The sequence below is a fragment of the Lissotriton vulgaris genome, chromosome 3_1 (genome assembly GCF_964263255.1).
Source record: "Lissotriton vulgaris chromosome 3_1, aLisVul1.2, whole genome shotgun sequence".
Classification (NCBI taxonomy): domain Eukaryota; kingdom Metazoa; phylum Chordata; class Amphibia; order Caudata; family Salamandridae; genus Lissotriton; species Lissotriton vulgaris.
This window is the reverse complement of record NC_141689.1, coordinates 1360059715-1360079947: the sequence shown is the minus strand read 5'-3', so window position 1 is coordinate 1360079947 and position 20233 is coordinate 1360059715. Positions and strand designations below refer to the sequence as shown.

General features: G+C 48.2%; 1 protein-coding gene across 3 annotated transcripts in view; it reads left to right on the top strand.

The window, feature by feature from the left end:
• The window catches only part of HOOK3 (hook microtubule tethering protein 3), a 1217139-nt gene that overhangs the window by 912686 nt on the left and 284220 nt on the right, over positions 1-20233 (top strand). For all 3 annotated transcript variants that reach the window (XM_086961833.1, XM_086961832.1, XM_086961834.1), the window contains one exon: positions 2754-2841. In XM_086961833.1, coding sequence (XP_086817959.1) covers positions 2754-2841 — 88 coding nt within the window. The remainder of the gene's footprint in view (positions 1-2753; positions 2842-20233) is intronic.

Genomic DNA, 20233 nt, shown 5'->3' with positions numbered 1-20233 from the left:
ACCTGACAATCTTTCCTGACAAGTTGGTGCTTCGCACGAGGGCCTCTTTCTTACCGAAAGTGGTTTACACTATTCAAAGTTGGGCAATCTGTCACCCTGCCCACTTTCTACGCTCCTCTGCATACCTCTAAATAAGAGGAGCAAATCCACCGTCAGGACCCAAGAAGAGTGTTGTAGTTCTTCCTTGACCGCACAAAAGATTTCCGGGTGGATGACCAATCAACCCGATACATAGGAGCGCAGAAGGGTCGTGCTGTGCTAAAAAGAACGATCTCTCGGGTTGTCCTTTGCAACAAAATATACTATTCTCTGGTCAAAGAGCAGCCTTCTGAAGCGTTCAAGGCTCATTCTACCAGAACTAAGGCTGCTACCATGGCAATGCAACGTGGTGTCCCAGTCAGTCCTTGACATTTTTCAGGCTGCAACGTGGGCATCTTTGCACAGGTTCACTAAGCATTAATGCTTGGATGGTAAATTCCGCAGGGAAGGCATTTTTGGCCACTCTGTCGTGCAGGACTTCCTTGTCTAACTTGTACACAGTTCATCCTCCAGTGCTAGAGTTGCTTGAGTATCTATTCCTAGGTAAGGAATCTACGGCTCGATGTCTCTATCAGATGAATAAGTTACAACTTCGGTAACACCTTATCTATTAGAGACCCGATCTAGCTGCAGATTCCTTACCAATCCAGCCATCCTCCCTGCACTGTGGACAGGTTCTTGGGGACAGGGCTTTTCCCTTTCAGGGCCTTAGTTGTTCAGGGAACACCAAGATCAGTGCACTTCATGGTTAGGCACTCCTGGTGTGGAAAGTCGAGAAAAGTAGCTGACATCAGAGCACCGAAGTAATACCTACATAGGTGACGTGGACATCACAAATGCAGAGACAACCCTGACAAAGTCATGCAGAGACGTCAATGCCATCTACCGGTGTGCATGGGTATGCTTGAAGAAAAATCTTCTGGATCCAGTCTGACGCCAGGGACATTCAAAGGTAAGGAGTCTGTTGCTAGATCATGTCTACCATGTAGGGTGTTACCAAAGTTAAGTAACTTGTCCATTTAGAACAAATCAATTGTTTGCACTTATATAGTTGAAAATCTGTGTTCCCAATGTATTATTTTCTTGCAAACATGTATAAAGAGCTAACAAAACCTGTTTGCAGTGCGAGACGTAGAAGAAATATTATCAGTCTTTCTCCCACCTACCATCCTCTTTGGCTTTACTTAAAAGTTATTGTGAAAACATTGTTTAGAAGAAACAACAGCCTAACTCCACTGACTGTGATCTAAAGGTCAGAGATAGTGTTGGCATGGATAAAGTCAATTCTGTACAAACTCTGCCTTTGACATAAACAGCAGCATCTTAAACAGATCACCCCGCTCTGTATCTACGTCTTTGCACTGCTCACATCTATTCATTTCTTTATTCCAAATCTTTACAACTCCAGCATTTGTTGGGTATTGCGTACAACAATTTTCACTACCTCCTGTTAATGGGCAAACTACTATTCCAAATAGATTGAAAACTAACCCACCTAACAAAGAAATGTATGGTGGTTGTACACTGCAGGAATATTGGTCAATTTAAATCTAGCTAACTGCCTTGGGCACTAACACCATTCAGTACTCGGGGACTGTAAGCTAACTCTTTAATTGAAACTATTGTTAAAGCTGATTTTTAATGCATACTACTTCTAGATTAATATTCTGGTATGATGCCATTTACATCCCGGTGTTGTCATTGCGACTGGGTGTAACAACCCAATCTAAAAATTGTACCAAAGTGCAGTGCACTCAGTTCTGTTACCAGCTCGAAGATTTTGAGACTGTAAACCAAGCCCAGGGCAATGCACAAATAACAGAAATTTAAATTTCATTGACTTTCTTTGAAAGTCGATCGTTTTCATTCTGTGAGATAAAAGGGCCATTAGACTTGATGAGTTTCAGTAAATGTGTTTACCATTTGGACACCCAACACCCTCGGCAAAGAACATTGAAGGTGATTGAGTATTTCTTTAACTCCAGAGGTACAAAACTCACTAGTGCTTGTTTTCCCATCCTACTGTAGCTCTCAAATCGATTTACCTTTACACCCTGCCTTATAAATAAATACCTCTGTTTTGCTCAAAGCATATGCCATGCCTGTTTGGATCAAAATGTTTGTCAGTTCAATATATTTACTGGAAATGACTATTTTATTGATTTGGTTTGGGCATTTATTGAGAGCCACAAGCCACCAATTGGGCCCCACCAGCCACTTCAGCTATGCATATTCCAGTTCTTAGCATCTGCAGTGCATCAGATCAAGGCTTCTTAAAGGATACTACTCTCTAATTCTTATGACTTAATATTCATGATCTGAGAGAATATAATGAATGACTGCATTGTTCTAGGTTTCCAGCTGTTTATGTTGTAATTCATGTTTACTTGTTGTTTCCTTATAAAAATTAGGACTTAAGGCTGCTTTTGAACTTGACAGTCTTCCTGACATGTCAAAGCTTGAAGCATAAAACTCTCTGCCTTGATTAAATGTACATTTTTATATAAATGCATAAATGTCTCTTGAGATGACGGACTGAAAGCCTGTATAAAAAAGAAATTGTGGTACTGATTGGGTAATTGTGGCAATGATTAACCTTTCTCATATGCTCAGATCAACTAAATCAAACCTTTCGATCTTCCAATGAAAAATAGACAGCTGTTTTCTTTCCTTTTGAACCTTATAAATAAGTATTTCATTCCGTCTAATTTTAGATTGGTAAATCAGAGGTTTTTGGAGGTGCAGTCTCAAGTAGAAGAGCTTCAGAAGTCCTTGCAGGACCAAGGGTCAAAAGCTGAAGATGTAAGTAGGGTTGTATTGCCTTTTTTAAATGTGTTATTCTGCTGCTAGCAAGCTCTATTGGTTTATGTGCACTGAAAACGTTAGTGTTTTTCCTTCAGTGGCCCTCGTCCTGGAACGGCTATGCATTTTTAAACATCTATTGAGAGAATGCACATACGGTATGGTGATGTAATATAATGTATTGATTGCTCTCTAAAATACTGCACTTTTGTGGCATCATTTCAAGTATCCGGTTACTTACAGATTGTGCAAAAGAACACAAAAAACTACTTTCGGAGGACTGGGAAAATCAAGTCCCTCATTTCTATCCAACCAGGTGTTCCCATCGGTATTGTCTGATAATGCTTCTCGTTCAGACACAGAGGATAACACACTGTAGTCTCCTCTTTAGCAGACACATTATGATATAGAATTTCTATCCAACACCCACTAACGAAGGGGCGAGAGGTACCACCCTTCCTTTATCCTTCCTTAGCACATACATAAACACACAAATCGTAGGGAAGCGAGTGGCCTGAAGGGGGTGTCAGACCCTTGAATGACTTGCTTCTACTGGGCGACAATCCCACTCTTACCCCGGTTTTAGGATGATTTTAGTGAAACTCCGTTAGTGCCGGAGTTTGTGTCCGGAATTGGCAAAGATGGCCAGGACTTGATCCCCTATTTCCACTTATCTTGAGCAGCGAGGAGAATAAGAACAGGCATCTTCTTCCTGACGACGATTGTCGACCGTGAGGGGGGTTGGAAGGCCGAAACATGTTGATGAACACAATATTTAGGGGTACAGGGTACTAACTGTGCATGCATTTCCTGACTGATATTTTTTAACCCTGCCAAGAGAGACCCAGAATAAAATAAGGTGGGGACTCTCTTAAATAGTTTTTAGGTTTTTGACTTTTGAGGATCTCACTTTTGGAGGGCTATTTTTGCCCTTAGAAAAACAACGTTTTGTTTCTCCACTCTGAGCATTGGCTTGTGCCAGAGTGTTTTAATATGCCATATGATGAAGCATAACACCAATTATTGTGTGAGGGCAATCTTAAAACCATTAGGGGTTTCCCATATAGAATCAAGGTTTATTTTATTTTCCTCTTCCGTTTTTTGTGTCTTTATAGATGGAATTTATATAGCTGGATTGTAGGTATGTAGCCTGTACTGATTGGATGCTGCTCAGGATTATTCCATTGCTTTATTCACCCGTCCATAAGGGCAGTGATTGATAGTTTTGCTATATGGTAAAGAAGCCGGCTGTGAGTGCTGTAGCTTGCTGACACCAGTAAACACTGCCCTCCTAGGATGCCTATATTCTGCTGCAATGGCCAAGATGCCTAAACTACAAACCGTCTTTATAGCCTATCTGGAGTTCCATGTGATTGGATAAAGCACAAGTAGATCTAAAATGCATCCATGTAGTGCAGGCAGACCTGAAAATGCTGGTCCAACACAATGAATGTTGAAAGAGTGAACTTGTAGCAGAAGGTTCTATCATGGTCGGTTACTTGATTCCTACCATGTCATGCCAGGCCATCCATCTGTACCCTCTAATTATGCTTATTCTTCTCATCAGTGTTTAAGAACTTAAGAGCTACTCTTAAGTTGGAAGCCACAGCTGGGAAGGCCGTTCCATCAATATGTTTCTTGAAACAATGAAATATAGCAGATGTTTATTTATATCCCATTTGTCAGGATAATTAAGGCTTTTAGTTTCCCCTACTTGCATGCAGGACCCTACTGGTTTCATCATTTTTTAAGCAGTAGAGGACTTGGTTCCGAATACTCAGCGGCACCTAGAGCCAATGTATCTTGAGAACCAGGACATCTGTTCAAAAATCCGTAGGCTGTTTACTAGGTTAAGAGCTAAATTCCACACCTGGTGCAACATCCTTGCATGTGCAGTTAGAATTTCCAAATGAAGCACCTTACTGTGTTCCATTCAGGCACACACAGGAGTATTGCCGGTCATTAGGTGGTGGTTTGTAAAATAAAAGGAAAAATTCTCTTGAGCAACTACAGTTGGTGAAAAAAGTGTTCCTGCATCTGCATAGCAAGTTTATCACATTTAAGTATCCAGTTGCTAATAGGGGCCATTGGCTTTGAAAAAGTGCCCCAGATTATAGTCGGACTGAAGAACTCCAGAGATCTTCTAGTGACAAAACAGGAGCAGTACAGTTTTGTGTATGTCCGGTTCACGCAAATTTACTGTTGTGCTGTCGTAGACTTTCACTAAACACTCCTTGAAAAGAGATGTAAACTTTTGATTATTTACCTGAAAAGGTAGAACTTGAATGCTGTTGGTGTTAGAGTGAAACATGAGTAACAAACAAGAGAATGAAGACTCCCAAAGACCAAACATCTACATTAACTATAAATCCGTGACTGTAAAAGAGCCCTGATGAACATCACAAGATATAGAGTAGCATTCAGAACAGAAAGAAGTTTTCTTGCTCAAAAATGGCTGATACAAGGTAAATGCAGCCCCTTCCGTGTATCTTAAAGTAATCATTGGAATGAGAGGCAATCTATGTGGAAACAATAGTGCCTATATCTGCACTCATCCAGAATTGGCAGCATCATTGATTGATGGTCCCCCATTGATCAAAATTCAGAGCAACTAATAAGCGAAACGATACATGGCTGTAAAACTAGAAAGCTGACACGTTTGTTTCCAATTAGAAGATTTAATTGAATTCCTTAATGTGCTTTTCTCCCGCAGTCTAGAACATAGCTGCCTTTCACACAAGGATTATTAGGAAAAAAGACGCAAATATTGCTAAAATCGCTAACATCACAAAGTATACATTAAATGATACAGTTAAAAATAAGTCTTATTTAAGCGTCCTAAAATCTCATGAAAGCTGTTCCTCGAACACATGCCGACACTTCTGTTGCCTTTTGGGCTTCCCCTGGATGTCACAACTTATCCTTAAATATAGGTCAATTGCTTTTGTTACATTTGAAAGGTCACTCAGCAAAAAACAAAATTGCTCCATTGAATTATCAAGCTGGTGCTAGATCTTAATTATTGAGTTGGACTTGACCGGGGGGGGGGGGGGGGGGGGTCTGTATTTTGAAGCTACTTTATGATTTCGCCAAATTGTTATAGTGACTGTTTGGTGTAATATATGCGGGGGGTTTATGCCAGTGGACTGTCATGTTTTGTGTAGTTACAGCTTTGCAGAGCAGTTCTGCTTTGTACGTCTATTTGGCGTACTATCTTATTGTGTAGTGCAGAGCAGGTGTTCTGGAGTCAGTTTTGGATGGACAGTGACAGCCGACTGTGTCCAAGTTTCACAGGGAGATCTGTGCATGTGTATATGTGTTGTGGGTTACGCATGCTTTGTCCGTTGGGCAGATGCATGTTTGTGTGGTTGCACAGTGTAACTTCTCTTGGAGATCTGTTCTCTACAATCATTCCATCTGCTTCCTCGCTGCACACTTGCCCCTTATCTGATTGCCCATTCACCCACTTGCTTTCGTCTATTGTCTCTTCGGACTCTGTTCCTTCATCTTTTGCTCTTTTCTACCTTGGTTCCATCCCTGTGCTCCTTTCCTTCCCCGTGGTTCGAATGTCTGCCTTTCCTTTATGTGGGCCTCTTTCATTTCCATTTGGCAAGGATTAAACCCCCCCCCCCTCGACTCAAGATACAGCTGGTATGCTGCATTCACCGGGGTATCGCCCACTCTTATTGTGCCCTCTTAGCTCCTTGTTTCTTTACATGGGTGTTAGGGCCTCCTCCACACCTAGGAATGGGTGTTGAACGAGGATCAGAAAGGAGGGAGGAAGGGGCTAATCCACTTTGGTGCCATCTCACCCCCGCCCCTCCAACTCAGGACACCCCACTGCAGCAGCCACCAACAATGGCCTCCCTATAAGCCTCTTAATCAGCAAGTCTTTGGCCCCACATCTGCATTGCCATGGGTCCAGCCTCCTTTTGTCTTTCATATTGTATAGCACAAGCTCGAGAAGATGGTGTTTGAGTGCTTGACATGGGCGCCGGTTGCATTGCACAGACACACTCTGGTTTTGTAGGCACGAGGATAAGGAGTGGTTTACCCGAAGTCGTAGGATGTTGAGTTGACGCAGAGACTTGTGCCGTGTTCTCCGGCTCCCAATTCAGCTGCTCTGGACGTTGCCTCACGCCCTCTCTAAGCCGTACTGATTCGGGCGGCACTGAAGCACTTTAAATGAGCATCACACTTTTTTGCAATATCCCAGGCTCTTAATGTTTGAATGATGATGTATATGCTTGCAATCAGGTTTGAGCTGTTTACCCTGGCTATAGAACACTATGTATACTCTCTACAGCTTACATTCTCTGACTACTTGCTAACTCAGAAAACATTCTCCCACTATGCTCCTAAACAATGCATTAATAAATGGCATTGATTTACTCTCGTTTGAATCCTCTCCTTTCTTTCTTCAGAGTGATCCTCTTCTCGGCTTCCATCCTCGGCATATCTTCTATTTCTAAGAATAGTAGTTCAATAAAACAATAGTCTCCTCTGTCTCTTACCTGTCTGCCCCAATCCTCCTTATTGTAATTCTGCAATTGGCTGATACCTCATTGTATAGATCACAACCTCTTCTCTTTAAATCCCTATCCTAAATGAGTCAAAGGTTTGTGTCCTGGCTGGTAGACGCAACATTCTCGTTGCCTGCTTCCGAGATGACGGTCCCTGTAACAGCTCACAGATTATGTCAATTGAGCACAGATGATCTTGGAATGCTGCCATCAACATTAGAATATGCTGAGGACACTGCAGAACATGGACTGTTATTGGGTCCAGTAAAGCATCAACGTCTAGTTGCATACATGATGGGAGTGTCAGACAGAGATCCAACATGCATTCTTCTCCACAAAACGGGCATCAGTGGACAGGTAAGATGCAGTCCATCCAGACTGGTTTAAATGACCAGAACCAAGAAACACTTAGTTTTCTTAGGCGAGTTGTGCCCAGATGTTGTACCATGCCATCACAGTATTTTCGCTCCAGGAGTACTGTTTCCATCTCCTTGGTGACTGGGATGCCCATTGCGTAGCAAAAAAATAGTAATCAGCATACTTTTAGATTTAAAGGATGCTTACTTTCATATTCCAGTACACACTGCACACCGCAAATACCAGTAGTCGCAGCCCACCTGACAAGGTAACATATTGACGTCTTCCCATACTTAGACAACTAGCTCATAAAGGCCAGCTGGCACAACAGCTGTCTGCTCCACACACAAAAGACTGTGCAACTGCTTCACCAACTAGGATTCACAGTAAAGCAGACCAAATCCGATCTCCAACCATCCATGTCTCAAGACTATCTTGGAGCTACTATAGACCCACAAAAAGCTCTAGCATACCCAACTACAGCCAGAATCAGGAATATTCAAAACCTGATGTCTCCGTTCGAGCCTCAACACTCCTTATCAGCTCGACTGGTCATGCAGTTACTGGGAATGATGGTGTCTTGCATTTTCATAGTTCCCTAGGCAAGACTTCAGATGCAGCCCCCTACAGGAGTGCTTAGCACATCAGTGGAACCATGCTCTAGGTCACTTATCAGATCTAGTGTTGGTAGACGGCCGCACCCATCGCTCTCTGCAGTAGTGGAACACACAAAACTGTTTGAAAGGGCAGCCTTTCAGCCACCGGTTCCACAGATAGTACTGATAGCAGATGCATCACTGACAGGGTGGGAAGCGCATCTCCTAACCCATACAATCCAAGGCATGTGGAGCTTTCAACAAAAACAGCTTCATGTAAATCATCTGTTAGCGATTTTTCTCGTGTTGAAAGCATAGTAGGCAAGGCTGTGCTAATTCGTACAGACAACTTGACGGCCATGTACTACATTAAAAACGGGCACACACTCCCTCCAACTGTCCCACCTAACCCAGGACATCTGGAGGTGGGCCATTCATCACAAAATCTATCTCCTAGCAGAACACCTCCCAGGAGTAGACAATCAGATGACAGATCTGCTATGTCATCAGATACAGCAAATCCACGAATGGGAACTACACCCTCAAGTTCTCCTCCCATTCTTTCAAATGTGGGGCTTCCCAGACATAGGAGGAACTGTGTTATCCCCGTGCACTCACTTTATCTGGTTTGATGCTCTTATGAGATAAACAAAGTTTAGGTTGGCGCTACTTCCGACGCACGTAGTCAAACTGTGCCTTCTAAAATGGTAGACGTAGAGTGGGAAGAATCACTTCTCACAAGGATGTGCACTCAGTATACTGGAAACCCAAGAGGTTTCTTAACAGTTCATCTTAATATAACTACAGTAAAAACGTATATAGTTCCAATGACTTGATCGCAAATTCCAAATCCTTCAAAATACCCAATGAATTTCGGGTCAATGGGGGGACCCTTCGTCAGGGGTCTGTGAAAGAATAATACAGGACCAAAGTAAATACTCACTCAAAGGAGTAATACAACACTATCTGAAAGAAACATGTTAGTATTAGATTCCTTACCTTAGAATATCCCCAGGCGTCAGTCTGGATCCGGAAACTTTTGCGTAGCAGTACCCCTGCGTGTCGGTAGGCGTCGTCTGCAGGCGTCCCCTGCGGCTCCGCGTCCGTCGTTGGCGTCGTGCACCGTGATGACGTCGCTGGAGTATATAGACGCCGCCTCCGCGCGCTGACGTCAGTTCTTCTTTTTTCCGCGCCAGTTAGCACAGATCCGAAGAGCAGTACTCCGGTCTTTTGAACAAAGTTTTTGAATCTTTTTGATAATCTTCTTACGGTGCCGGTAGGATGCCTGGTTTTAAGAACTGTGATGACTGTGACCGCACGATGTCGGTCACGGACCATCACCGCCTCTGTCTCCGGTGCCTGGGCCCCGACCACGACGTGGACGCCGGTGTCGATTGCCGGGCCTTGACAAAGAAAGCTAGGCGGGAGCGGTCCCGCAAGCTACTCGAGCTGCGGGTGTCAGCCCCGCGTCGAGAGAGGTCCCGGTCCGGCCGGAGGTCCAGGGAGCGGTCGAGGGAGCGGTCGCGGAGCCGTCACGAACGCTCCGGAAGTCATCACCATTCCTCTGGTTCCTCAGGTAGGAAGCACAAGAAGTCGGGGCGTCGTCCTCGTACCCCCGACTCCCCCGCGATGCGGCCGAGGGTTCGGCTGGCCCCACCCCCGCGGCTCCGCATGAGCTGCCGGCGCGGCCTGCTCCATACCCTACGGTCCCTGGGCAAGGCGCAACGCCCGAGGAGATATAGGAGTTCCTCATGGCCATGAGGAAGCTGTCTTCTCTGACGGGGCCTACGGCGCCTTCGGGCCCAGTGCCCTCGTCCGAGGGCCCTAGCGGGTCGGGTGCTCCTGCCTCGACGCCGTCGGGTGCTCCGGCCCCGGCGCCGCAGGGGCCTTCAGGGTCGACGCCGGCTGCCCAGCCGACCTCCCCGGCGCCGATCCCATCGGGGCTGCCCCCGACGCCGTCCCCGCACGACGCCAGTCCTCCGGCGCCGGGTCCGGGCGGCGCCGCCCCCATACCCTCTCCGACTCCGGTCACGGAGCCGAACCGGCGTCGCCCGACGCCGAGTCAGACGCCGATGGGGCCTGTGAACCCCGAGGAGCCAGTCTACTATGTTGATCCCGAATATGATGAGGAGGCAGATTACGGAGAGGATTGGTAGGGGTCTGAGGACCCTCTGACACGTGACTGTCAGTACAATGTGGACTGGGCAGGTGACTTGTGTGACGCCAGTGGTCTAGACGAATCCCCTAACCCTGGCTTTGTCTCGCCTCCTACCGTGGCTTTGGAGGAGGGGGCAGCTTATTCAGTGGTGTTGATGAGGGCTGCCAAGGCCCTAAACCTTGAGCTCCCCGTCGCGGCCGTGAGGACTAACATCCTCACTAAGGTCCTCAAACCGCAGTCATGCCCACAGGAGCCACTGCTGCCGTTCAACGAGGCCTTGTCTGACGTTTTTTTGGGCACGTGGTCCAGGCCCGCTTCAGGTTCGCCTGTTGATAGGAACGTGGCCAGACGCCACCGTCCGTGCTCGGATGACCCCAAGTTTCTGTCCACCCATCCCACCCCTGAGAGTCTGGTGATCCAGGCCTCCACTTCCCAAACCGCATTCCTGTCGGCCCCGCCCGACAGGGAATCAAAGAGGTACGACCAGTATGGCAAAAAGGTCTTCTCGTCTCTGAGTCTGGGACTGCGGTCTTGCAACACCGCATGCCTCTTGGGCCGCTATACCCACTCTCTGTGGGACACGGTCGCGGAATTGCTGCCGGAATGCCCACCGGAGGTACGGGCAAAGCTCGGCAAGGCTATGATTGAAGGCCGAGACGCAGCAAAATACTCCATCAGGTCTGGTCTTGATACGACCGACTCGCTGGGCAGAGCTATGTCCACGACGGTGGCGATTCGTCGCCACGCCTGGCTGAGATCCGCCAACTTCTCGGCAGATGTCCAGAATGCTTTGATGGACATGCCGTTTGATGGCTGTCGCCTGTTTGGTGACAAAGCGGACCACGCGCTGGAGCGCTTCAAGGACTCCAGGGTCACGGCCAAGTCCTTGGGTCTTTCGACCCAGCACCAGCAAACGGGTTTGTTTCGCTCCTTTCGTGGCCAAGGAAGGGGCGGTCCCACACGTGCTGCCAGCCACGCGCCGCAACACAATTATCAACGCGGTGGCGGCCGTGGAAACCGCCGTGGAGGCGGTCAGGGACAACGGCGAGGTCAGGCCACACCTCCCCCCGCAGCATCCGCCACAAAATCCTCCTAGTCCGTGCTTTCAGGCCCATGTGACGCCAGTGGGTGGCAGGGTTCGCCATCACCACTCCCACTGGCGCACCATCACCTCGGACAAGTGGGTGCTGCAGATCGTCCGAAGGGGCAACTCCCTCCCCTTCGAGACCACTCCTCCAGCCATGCCACCGCAGAACCACCGTGTGTCGGGGGACCACTTGGCACTTCTGAAGGAGGAAGTTACGGCCCTCTTGGCCAAGGGGGCCATCGAGCGCGTTCCTGGGCCAGAAGTAGGGCGTGGTTGCTATTCCCACTACTTTCTGGTACCCAAGAAGGACAAGGGGGTCCTACGTCCTATCTTGGACCTCAGGAACGTCAACGGCTTCCTCCGGAAGGAGAAGTTCAAGATGTTGACATTGGCTCAGGTCTTGACTGCTCTCGACCCGCAAGACTGGATGGTAGCGTTGGACTTGCACGATGCGTATTTTCACATCCCCGTCCTGCCGGCCCACCGGCGTTACCTGCGGTTCACGGTAGGCCAAGAGCACTTTCAGTTTATCGTGCTCCCCTTCGGCCTTACCAGCGCCCCACGGGTGTTCACAAAGGTGATGGCGGTGGTCGCAGCCCATCTGCGCAGGTTAGGGGTTTCAGTCTTCCCCTACCTAGACGACTGGTTGTTGAAGGCGGGCTCGCCCCAGACGGTCGTCCACCACCTCCAGATGACGGCAGACCTCCTGCACGAGGTGGGGTTTTCCATCAATGTGCCGAAATCACACCTGTGTCCCTCTCAAAAGCTCCTTTTCATCGGAGCGGTTCTCGACTCGCCGCAGTTTCGGGTTTATCCTCCGGAACGGCGAGTCCGGGATATACAGGCTTTGATTCCAATCTTCCAGCCGTTATCCCGGGTTTCGGTCAGGTTGACGCTGATGCTGGGGCTGATGGCTTCCTGCATCCTTCTGGTGCATCACGCCCGGTGGCGGATGCGGGCTCTGCAGTGGGACCTGAAGTTTCAGTGGGCCCAGCATCAGGGCAACTTGTCCGACCATGTCTTGATCTCGGAGGGCACTGCGAGTCAACTGCAGTGGTGGTTTCCGGACCGCGATTGGGTCAGAGGCAGATCCCTCTCCCTTCCCCAACCGGAGCACGTTGTTGTGACAGACGCGTCCCTCCAGGGCTGGGGAGGCCACCTGGGAGAGGCGGAGATCTGAGGCATCTGGTCTCCGGCGGAGTCCCGGCTCCATATAAATTTGTTGGAGCTACGGGCGATTCGTCTGGCACTGAAGGCATTCCTCCCCGTTGTCAGCGGGAGTGTAGTGCAGGTGTTCACGGACAACACCACCGCCATGTGGTATTGCAACAAACAGGGCGGGGTGGGGTCGTGGACCCTTTGCCAGGAGGCTCTGCGTCTCTGGCAGTGGCTGGAACATCAGGGGGTGACCCTGGTGGTTCAACACCTGGCGGGATCTCTGAACGCCAGGGCGGACGAACTCAGCCGTCGGTGCTCGGTGGATCACGAATGGCGTCTGAACTCGGACGTGGTGCAAGGCCTCTTTCTGCGATGGGGAGAGTCTTGGTTAGATCTATTCGCCACAGAAGAGAACGCGCAATGTCATCAATTCTGCGCGTTGGAGTTTCCAAGACGGCACTCGCACGGCGACGCCTTTTGGCGCGAGTGGAGTTGCGGTCTGTTATACGCCTTTCCGCCTATACCACTTCTGCCCAGAGTGCTGAAGAAGATCAGGCGCGACCGGGCCCAAGTCATCCTTGTGGCTCCGGACTGGGCTCGAAGGTACTGGTATCCCGAGCTACTCAGCATGTCAGTCGGTCCCCCGATCCGCCTGCCCCTTCAGGAGGACCTTCTGTCGCAGCAGCAGGGGACGGTCCTCCACCCGAACCTGTCCAGCCTCCACCTCATGCGTGGAGATTAAGCGGCGACAGTTGAGGCCATTTGACTAGCCTCCTGAAGTCTGTGATGTGATTCTGGCAGCCAGGCGTTCCTCCACAAAGTCGGTATAGTCAAGTCAAGTCAATAAATTTATATAGCGCGCTACATTACATACCCAGAGGGTCTCAAGGCGCTTGAGGAAGGGTGGTGAATTACTTGTCAAATATCCACGTTTTAAGTTGCTTTCTGAATGCTAGGTGGTTCTGAGTAAGGCGAAGATGAGTGGGAAGTGAGTTCCAGGTTTTAGCTGCCCGGTAGGAGAAGGATCTACCTCCCATGGTGGTTTTGTTGATGCGAGGTACAGTGGCGAGGGCTTGGTTGGAGGATCGTAGCTGGCGGGAGGGGGTGTAGAAGGACAGTCGTGTGTTGAGACATTCGGGTCCGATTTCGTAGAGTGCTTTGTGTGCGTGGGTTAGGAGCCGGAAAGTAATCCTCTTATTGACGGGGAGCCAGTGGAGGTTTTTCAGGTGGCCAGAGATGTGTTCTTTACGCGGTATGTCTAATATGAGCCTGGCTGAAGCGTTCTGGATGCGTTGGAGTTTTTTCTGGATTTTTGCGGTGGTACCGGCGTAGAGCGTGTTTCCGTAGTCCAGTCGGCTTGTGACCAGAGCGTGAGTGACTGTTTTTCTAGTTTCGGTGGGGATCCAGCAAAATGTTTTTTTGAGCATGCGAAGTATACGCCTGCCGGTGGAACAAATTTGTGGCATGGTGCACAGCAAAGGCTGTGGATCCCCTTTCTGCCCCTCTTTCCGAGGTTCTCCTCTTTCTTCTCTCTCTTGCCCAGCAGGGCTCTGCTCTGGGCACTATCAAGGGCTACCTTTCTGCCCTTTCGGCTTTTCTGAGGCTGCCTGATCAACCTTCTTTGTTCAAGTCCCCTATTGTAACAAGGTTCTTGAAGGGCATCACACACATGTATCCACCTGTTCCGTTTGTGATGCCTCAGTGGGACTTGAACCTGGTTCTAACCTTCTAGATGTCTGCTCCCTTTGAGCCACTTCATTCCTGTCCTCTCCGTCTCCTGACTTTAAAGACGGCCTTCCTGGTTGCCATCACCTCTGCCAGGAGAGTGTGTGAGCTCCAGGCTCTTTCTGTCAAACCTCCTTTCATGTCCATTCATCCAGACAAGGTGGTTCTGAGAACTAGACCTTCTTTCCTGCCCAAAGTAGTCTCTGCTTTTCACATCGGGCAGTCCATCACCTTACCCTCCTTCTTCCCGCCTCCGCATCCTTCAAAGAATGAAGAGCGGCTCCATTGTCTGGACCCAAAACGTGCGCTTTCATTTTATATGGATCGCGCACGCCAGTTCCGGGTGGATGACCAACTGTTTGTTGGCTACGTGGGTGCGAAGAAGGGACGGGCGGTGCATAAACGGACCATCTCTCGGTGGGTCGTTCTATGCATCAAAGCGTGCTACTCTTTGGCTCGGAAGGAGCCTCCTGTTGGGCTGAGGGCCCATTCCACTCGGGCCACGGCGGCTACTACTGCCCTGGGCCGGGGAGACCCCTTGCAGGACATTTGCCAGGCGGCTACGTGGGCCTCGCTGCACACTTTTGCGAGGCACTACTGCCTGGACAGTCAAGTCCGGAAGGATGGCTTCTTTGGCCGTTCTGTCCTCCAGGACTTTCTGGTGTAGGATTGTATTGGTTCGCATGCCCACCACCGGGGTTGGTATTGCTGGGGTATCTATTCTAAGGTAAGGAATCTAATACTAACCTGTTTCTTTCAGATGAACAAGTTACTTACCTTCGGTAATGATATATCTGTAAGAAACAGTAGTTAGTATTAGATTCCTTACCGCCCCACCCATCCTCCCCGTTCTGCGAACTGATACCTAGGGTTAAGGACATCCCTTTCAGGGCCCTAGTTTCAAATGGCACCAGTGTTGGTTCTCACATGGCTCTGCGTGTTCTGGCGCGGAAAAGCTGTGTGCAAAGAACTGACGTCAGCGCGCGGAGGTGGCGTCTATATACTCCAGGGATGTCATCACGGCGCACGACGCCAACGACGGACGCGGAGCCGCAGGGGACGCCTGCAGACGACGCCTACCGACGCGCAGGGGTACTGCTACGCAAAAGTTTCCGGATCCAGACTGACGCCTGGGGATATTCTAAGGTAAGGAATCTAATACGAACTACTGTTTCTTACAGATATATTGTTACCGAAGGTAAGTAACTTGTTCGTCAGTGTCTAAAACGGGCGGAAACTGATTGTGATCATGCATTCAACAGAAAAACAGCTTGGAAAAGAAAGCCAGAGCGTTGAAGGGTGCATGGTGAGTCAAACTATATGAATTGCGAGCAGTGTCTAAAAGTGATTACACCCCAACTGTGAACAAACAATAAAAACCAGTAATATTCAGAGACTGTAGAGCGAGAAAAAACGAGAGTGGATAGTGTCCAGAAACCTGAAAAATAGCCGCACACAAGCACGCACAAAAACTTACATCCGGATCGGAAAACGCTCATCTCGGGGTCAATGTACGAGAAGTGTGGAAACCATTGGTGCAATTAAACCAATCGGCACCAAGGCTCTCGCGTGTGACGTGTGTCACGTGATAGGAGTGTGGCAGCTTCACTGCAATGTAAACAGAAATGCTAACAACGAGTGAAAATAAAGTTGTGCGTTTCATCGAGTGTAGACATGAAAAAAGTGACAGATTATGCTAGATCCTGACATACAAGATCCGAGGGAAAAAAGGAGAATATAATCGCACGCACCAAAATATATGCCGAAACTATGTAAAAAACCATGTGTGTGAGGTACAAAAAATGCACGTATTATAAAGAAAAAACATTCCGTAGATGTGCAAGGACATAACTGTACTCGAAATGTGGAAGTGCCAATGAAATAATGTGATTGAAAATCATTGGAACTATATACGTTTTTACTGTAGTTATATTAAGATGAACTGTTAAGAAACCTCTTGGGTTTCCAGTATACTGAGCGCACATCCTTGTGTGAGAAGTGATTCTTCCCACTCTACGTCTACCGCTTCCCAGACATACACATGTTCGCCACGCACCGAAACGTAAAATGCCCAAACTTCGCGTCCAGGAATCCACACCCCACAAAAACCTACTATGCAGCAAAATGGAAGCAGTTTGTGATTTACTGTAATAACAACATCAACCCGCTTGATGCTTCTGTCCACAATATTATATGCTATTTGTTACATCTACAACGTTCCAATTTGGCATACACGTCCATATGTTTACATCTAGCTGCTATAGCTGCATACCTCCAAAATAGACTGCATCTATCTCTTTTTAGAGTACCTGTCATTAAATCGTTTATGAAGGGACTCAAAAGAGTTATTCTCCCGAGATGTTCACCTGCTCCAGTGTGGAATCTCAGCATTGTTCTCACCAGTCTAATGGGTCCACCCGTTGAACCATTGCACAGATGTGAACAGCAATTTATCACATGGAAAGTTGGTTTCCTAGTTGCTATCATATCACTCATAAGAGTGGGTGAATTTCAGGCATTGACTGTAGAAGAACCTTTTTAGGTCGAGCAGACGTACTCTCAATGCGTGAGCATTGAGAGTGTCTGCTACAGACCTAATGTCGCCCGTATTCAGGAGAGTGGACACGACTCAGATGCGCGCTTTTGCAGTCTCGGATTTGACCGCGGGTGCGCGCGTCTGAGCCGCGCATGCGTAGATTACCCGCGCATGCGCAGAGTAACTCACAGCCCTTGCTCACACAGACGCAGGCAGGCAGCCCCCACCCCTCTGCATGCACGCACGCACACACAGGCGAGCGCATGCACACGCAGGCACACACATACACACGCAGGCACACACATACAGGCACACAGACACTCGCTCACCGACCCCCCCCCCCCCACCCCCCCCCCCCACAGTCACACACACGCACACACACATACAAAGCCCGCCCCCCCCCACGCACTCGCGCGCACATGCTTCCCCCCCCCGCACTCGCGCACATGCTCCCCACCCACCCCCCCCGCAACCCACTCACCGGCATCCTTCGTGCGGCGGCTCTCCTCAACTGCAGGGCCCGGCAGCAGGACTCTTCTTCCCTCCTTCGGCACCGGGGCGCAGGGTAGGCTCCTGCCTGCTCCGGTGCTCCAAACACGGCTCCGTCCAATCGCGGCTCTTCCGTGGGAGGCGGGGTAGGCTCCCGCCCTCCTACTTCCTGTTTCCTGTTGTCGCGCCGGCCTGCCTGACTTCCTGGTCGCAGGCCGGCAGAGTGACGGCGGTGATTTGCGGTATTTATTTATTTAGTTATTTATGCATTTTTCTTTTCAGTTTTTACATGAATGAGCTGGAAAATGATATAGATCCTCCTAGGATAGGAACACGCCATCTCCCCGTTTTAATGTACGCTGATGATTGTGCACTTATGGTTTAAACAGGAAGGGGACTACAGAAACTATTGGATCATTTTGTGGGATTTATTTATGTCTGACTTAGGTCTGTCCACAAACAAAACTAAATCATATGCCATATCATGTGGACAGGCGAGCAGCAGGATATCTACATTTCACATTGGCGATACTACTCTTAAACTTTTCCTATCTTTACGTATTCAGGGGTTCCTTTCAATTCACGTGGTACATGGGTGCACCTGAAAAGCGTAAGGGTCACTCAGGTGGACCAGGCGATTGTGGCCCTTTTTTTATTTGGCTCTAAATTAGGGTCTATGCCGCTGGACACTGCACTCCCTGTTTATAAAGCGAGACTTACTGCAGTGGCTACCTATAGTGCTAGTGTATGGGGGTACACCGACTCCAGTGTTACAAAATAGTGAGAATAAATGTCTGCACAGATTATGGTCATTCCCTTGCAGTACACAATCATCAATGACCCATATGGATTTAGGTCTGCAATTCATTAAGGATATTAAAAAATGTGCACCTACTTTACTTTGCCTTTCAATTTGGTCAAGACCAGAGGCTTCACTGACACAGCCAATAATTAATTGAAAGGAGGAAACCTAGAAGGTAAACTTTATTGTGCAAATGTTTGTTTCATATGCAGAGATAACCCTCTGACAGGCCATGTGCTGTGTGCTTCCTGCCAGGTATTCTGTGAGCATTTGCAAAAAACTGTTTAACACGGAGGGGGTAGGAAGGGAATCTAGACTGTACGATGTGTTGTAGACTATTGACTTTAAGGGGAGAGAGGGAGTTAAGTCCAGCAGTGAGATACGCCCGTAGGCACGTTACAATGGGCTTTGCTGCACACAGACCGTGCGCCGAGGTGTTGCGATCTCTGACCCGGCGAGGTTGTTTCTAGCACCTCCTGACATGCCCGTGTCTACTATTGTGGTCTTACAGCGCCGTGAAGTTCTGTGATGTATAAGCGCTCCCTACTATGCTCACACACAAAACCTTCGTCAATATTTTTGTACCCAATGAGCTTGCTTCATTCGAGGCGGTGATTTGCGGTATTTATTTATTTAGTTATTTATGCATTTTTATATAGCGCGGACTTTACCCGAAGGCGGTATTTATTTATTTATGTATTTATGCATTTTATATTCTATTATCTTCGTGTTATTTGGGAAGATTATGCAATCTGCTAGGCGTCTGCCCCTTCCTCTCTGGTCACGCACGCTAACGTGTTTTTTTTTCTTTCATGCACAGTGTTTACACGCAGTATTTTTTTTTCTCTTGATGTAAATTGTTCGCCGTGGTTTGGTGGGAAGTAAACTACTGCAGTTCAGGGAAACAACTGGAGCGCTTTCCAAATATAGCAGTTAAGAAATACAAAGTTAACTTGTCTAATTTGCAAGAATATGAGTAATCGTGATAGTAACCAACCGAGCTTTTTGTCGAGAGCCCTGTTTCTAATCTCGCTCTGTGACGTGGGACTGCCTGATAAAACGCAGCTAACGCGAGGGAAGTGGTCTGGGATTGTGGTAACGTCAATAGAGTTTTATACAGAGGTTGTCTTTTTAGCTTAAAACAGCCACTTTGCGGCACTAGGGAATTGTTCCGTAGCAGGCACTATCTTGGAGGTCCCTTTTGAAGGCCTGGGAGGAGGCAGTGGTCCGAAGTTTTTTTTTGTCCTCTCGCCGTTTGTAAATACAAAACATATTGCATTACAAATGCTATAGGTATCACATTTGCGAAAGTTATAACTATTGGCATTGTAAATGACGAAGCTATTAATTTAGCTATTTAAAAAAAAAGAAACATAAATAAAAACTTTGCCATTTACAATACCAATAGCTCAAGCTTTCCTAATGCGAGACCTATTGCATTGCAAATGCTTGTTTACAAATGCATCAACACAAAGTAGTTCTTCGGACTAATCCTAAATTCCTTCCTAAAGTAATATCTGCTTTTTAGGTCTCGCGACCTATCAATGCGCGCAAGCGCATTGAGCGGAGCGAGAATTCATGTCGGCAAAATCCTCCTCAAACCAAGGGATTTCAGCTGCGGTTTTCATGAAGTTCACGTGAATCACGTGATCAAACAAGCACGCGCATCGGCAGCATTTCTCCTGCGCAAGGCTCGCAAAAGGCTCTCCTCCCTCCCCACATCAAAGGCATCAATCACCCTCCCACAGGCTTCCCCAGCGCTGCCCCGCCCCCTGCTTCACGGCCTGGCCATCTGTTCCCTGTCAGACACGCGCATCAGCAGCATTTCTCCTGCACAAGGCTCGCAAAAGGCTCTCCTCCCTTCCCTCATCAAAGGCATCAATCACACTCCCACAGGCTTCCCCAGCGCTGCCCCGCCCCCTGCTTCACGGCCAGGCCATCTGTTCCCTGCCAGACCTCTC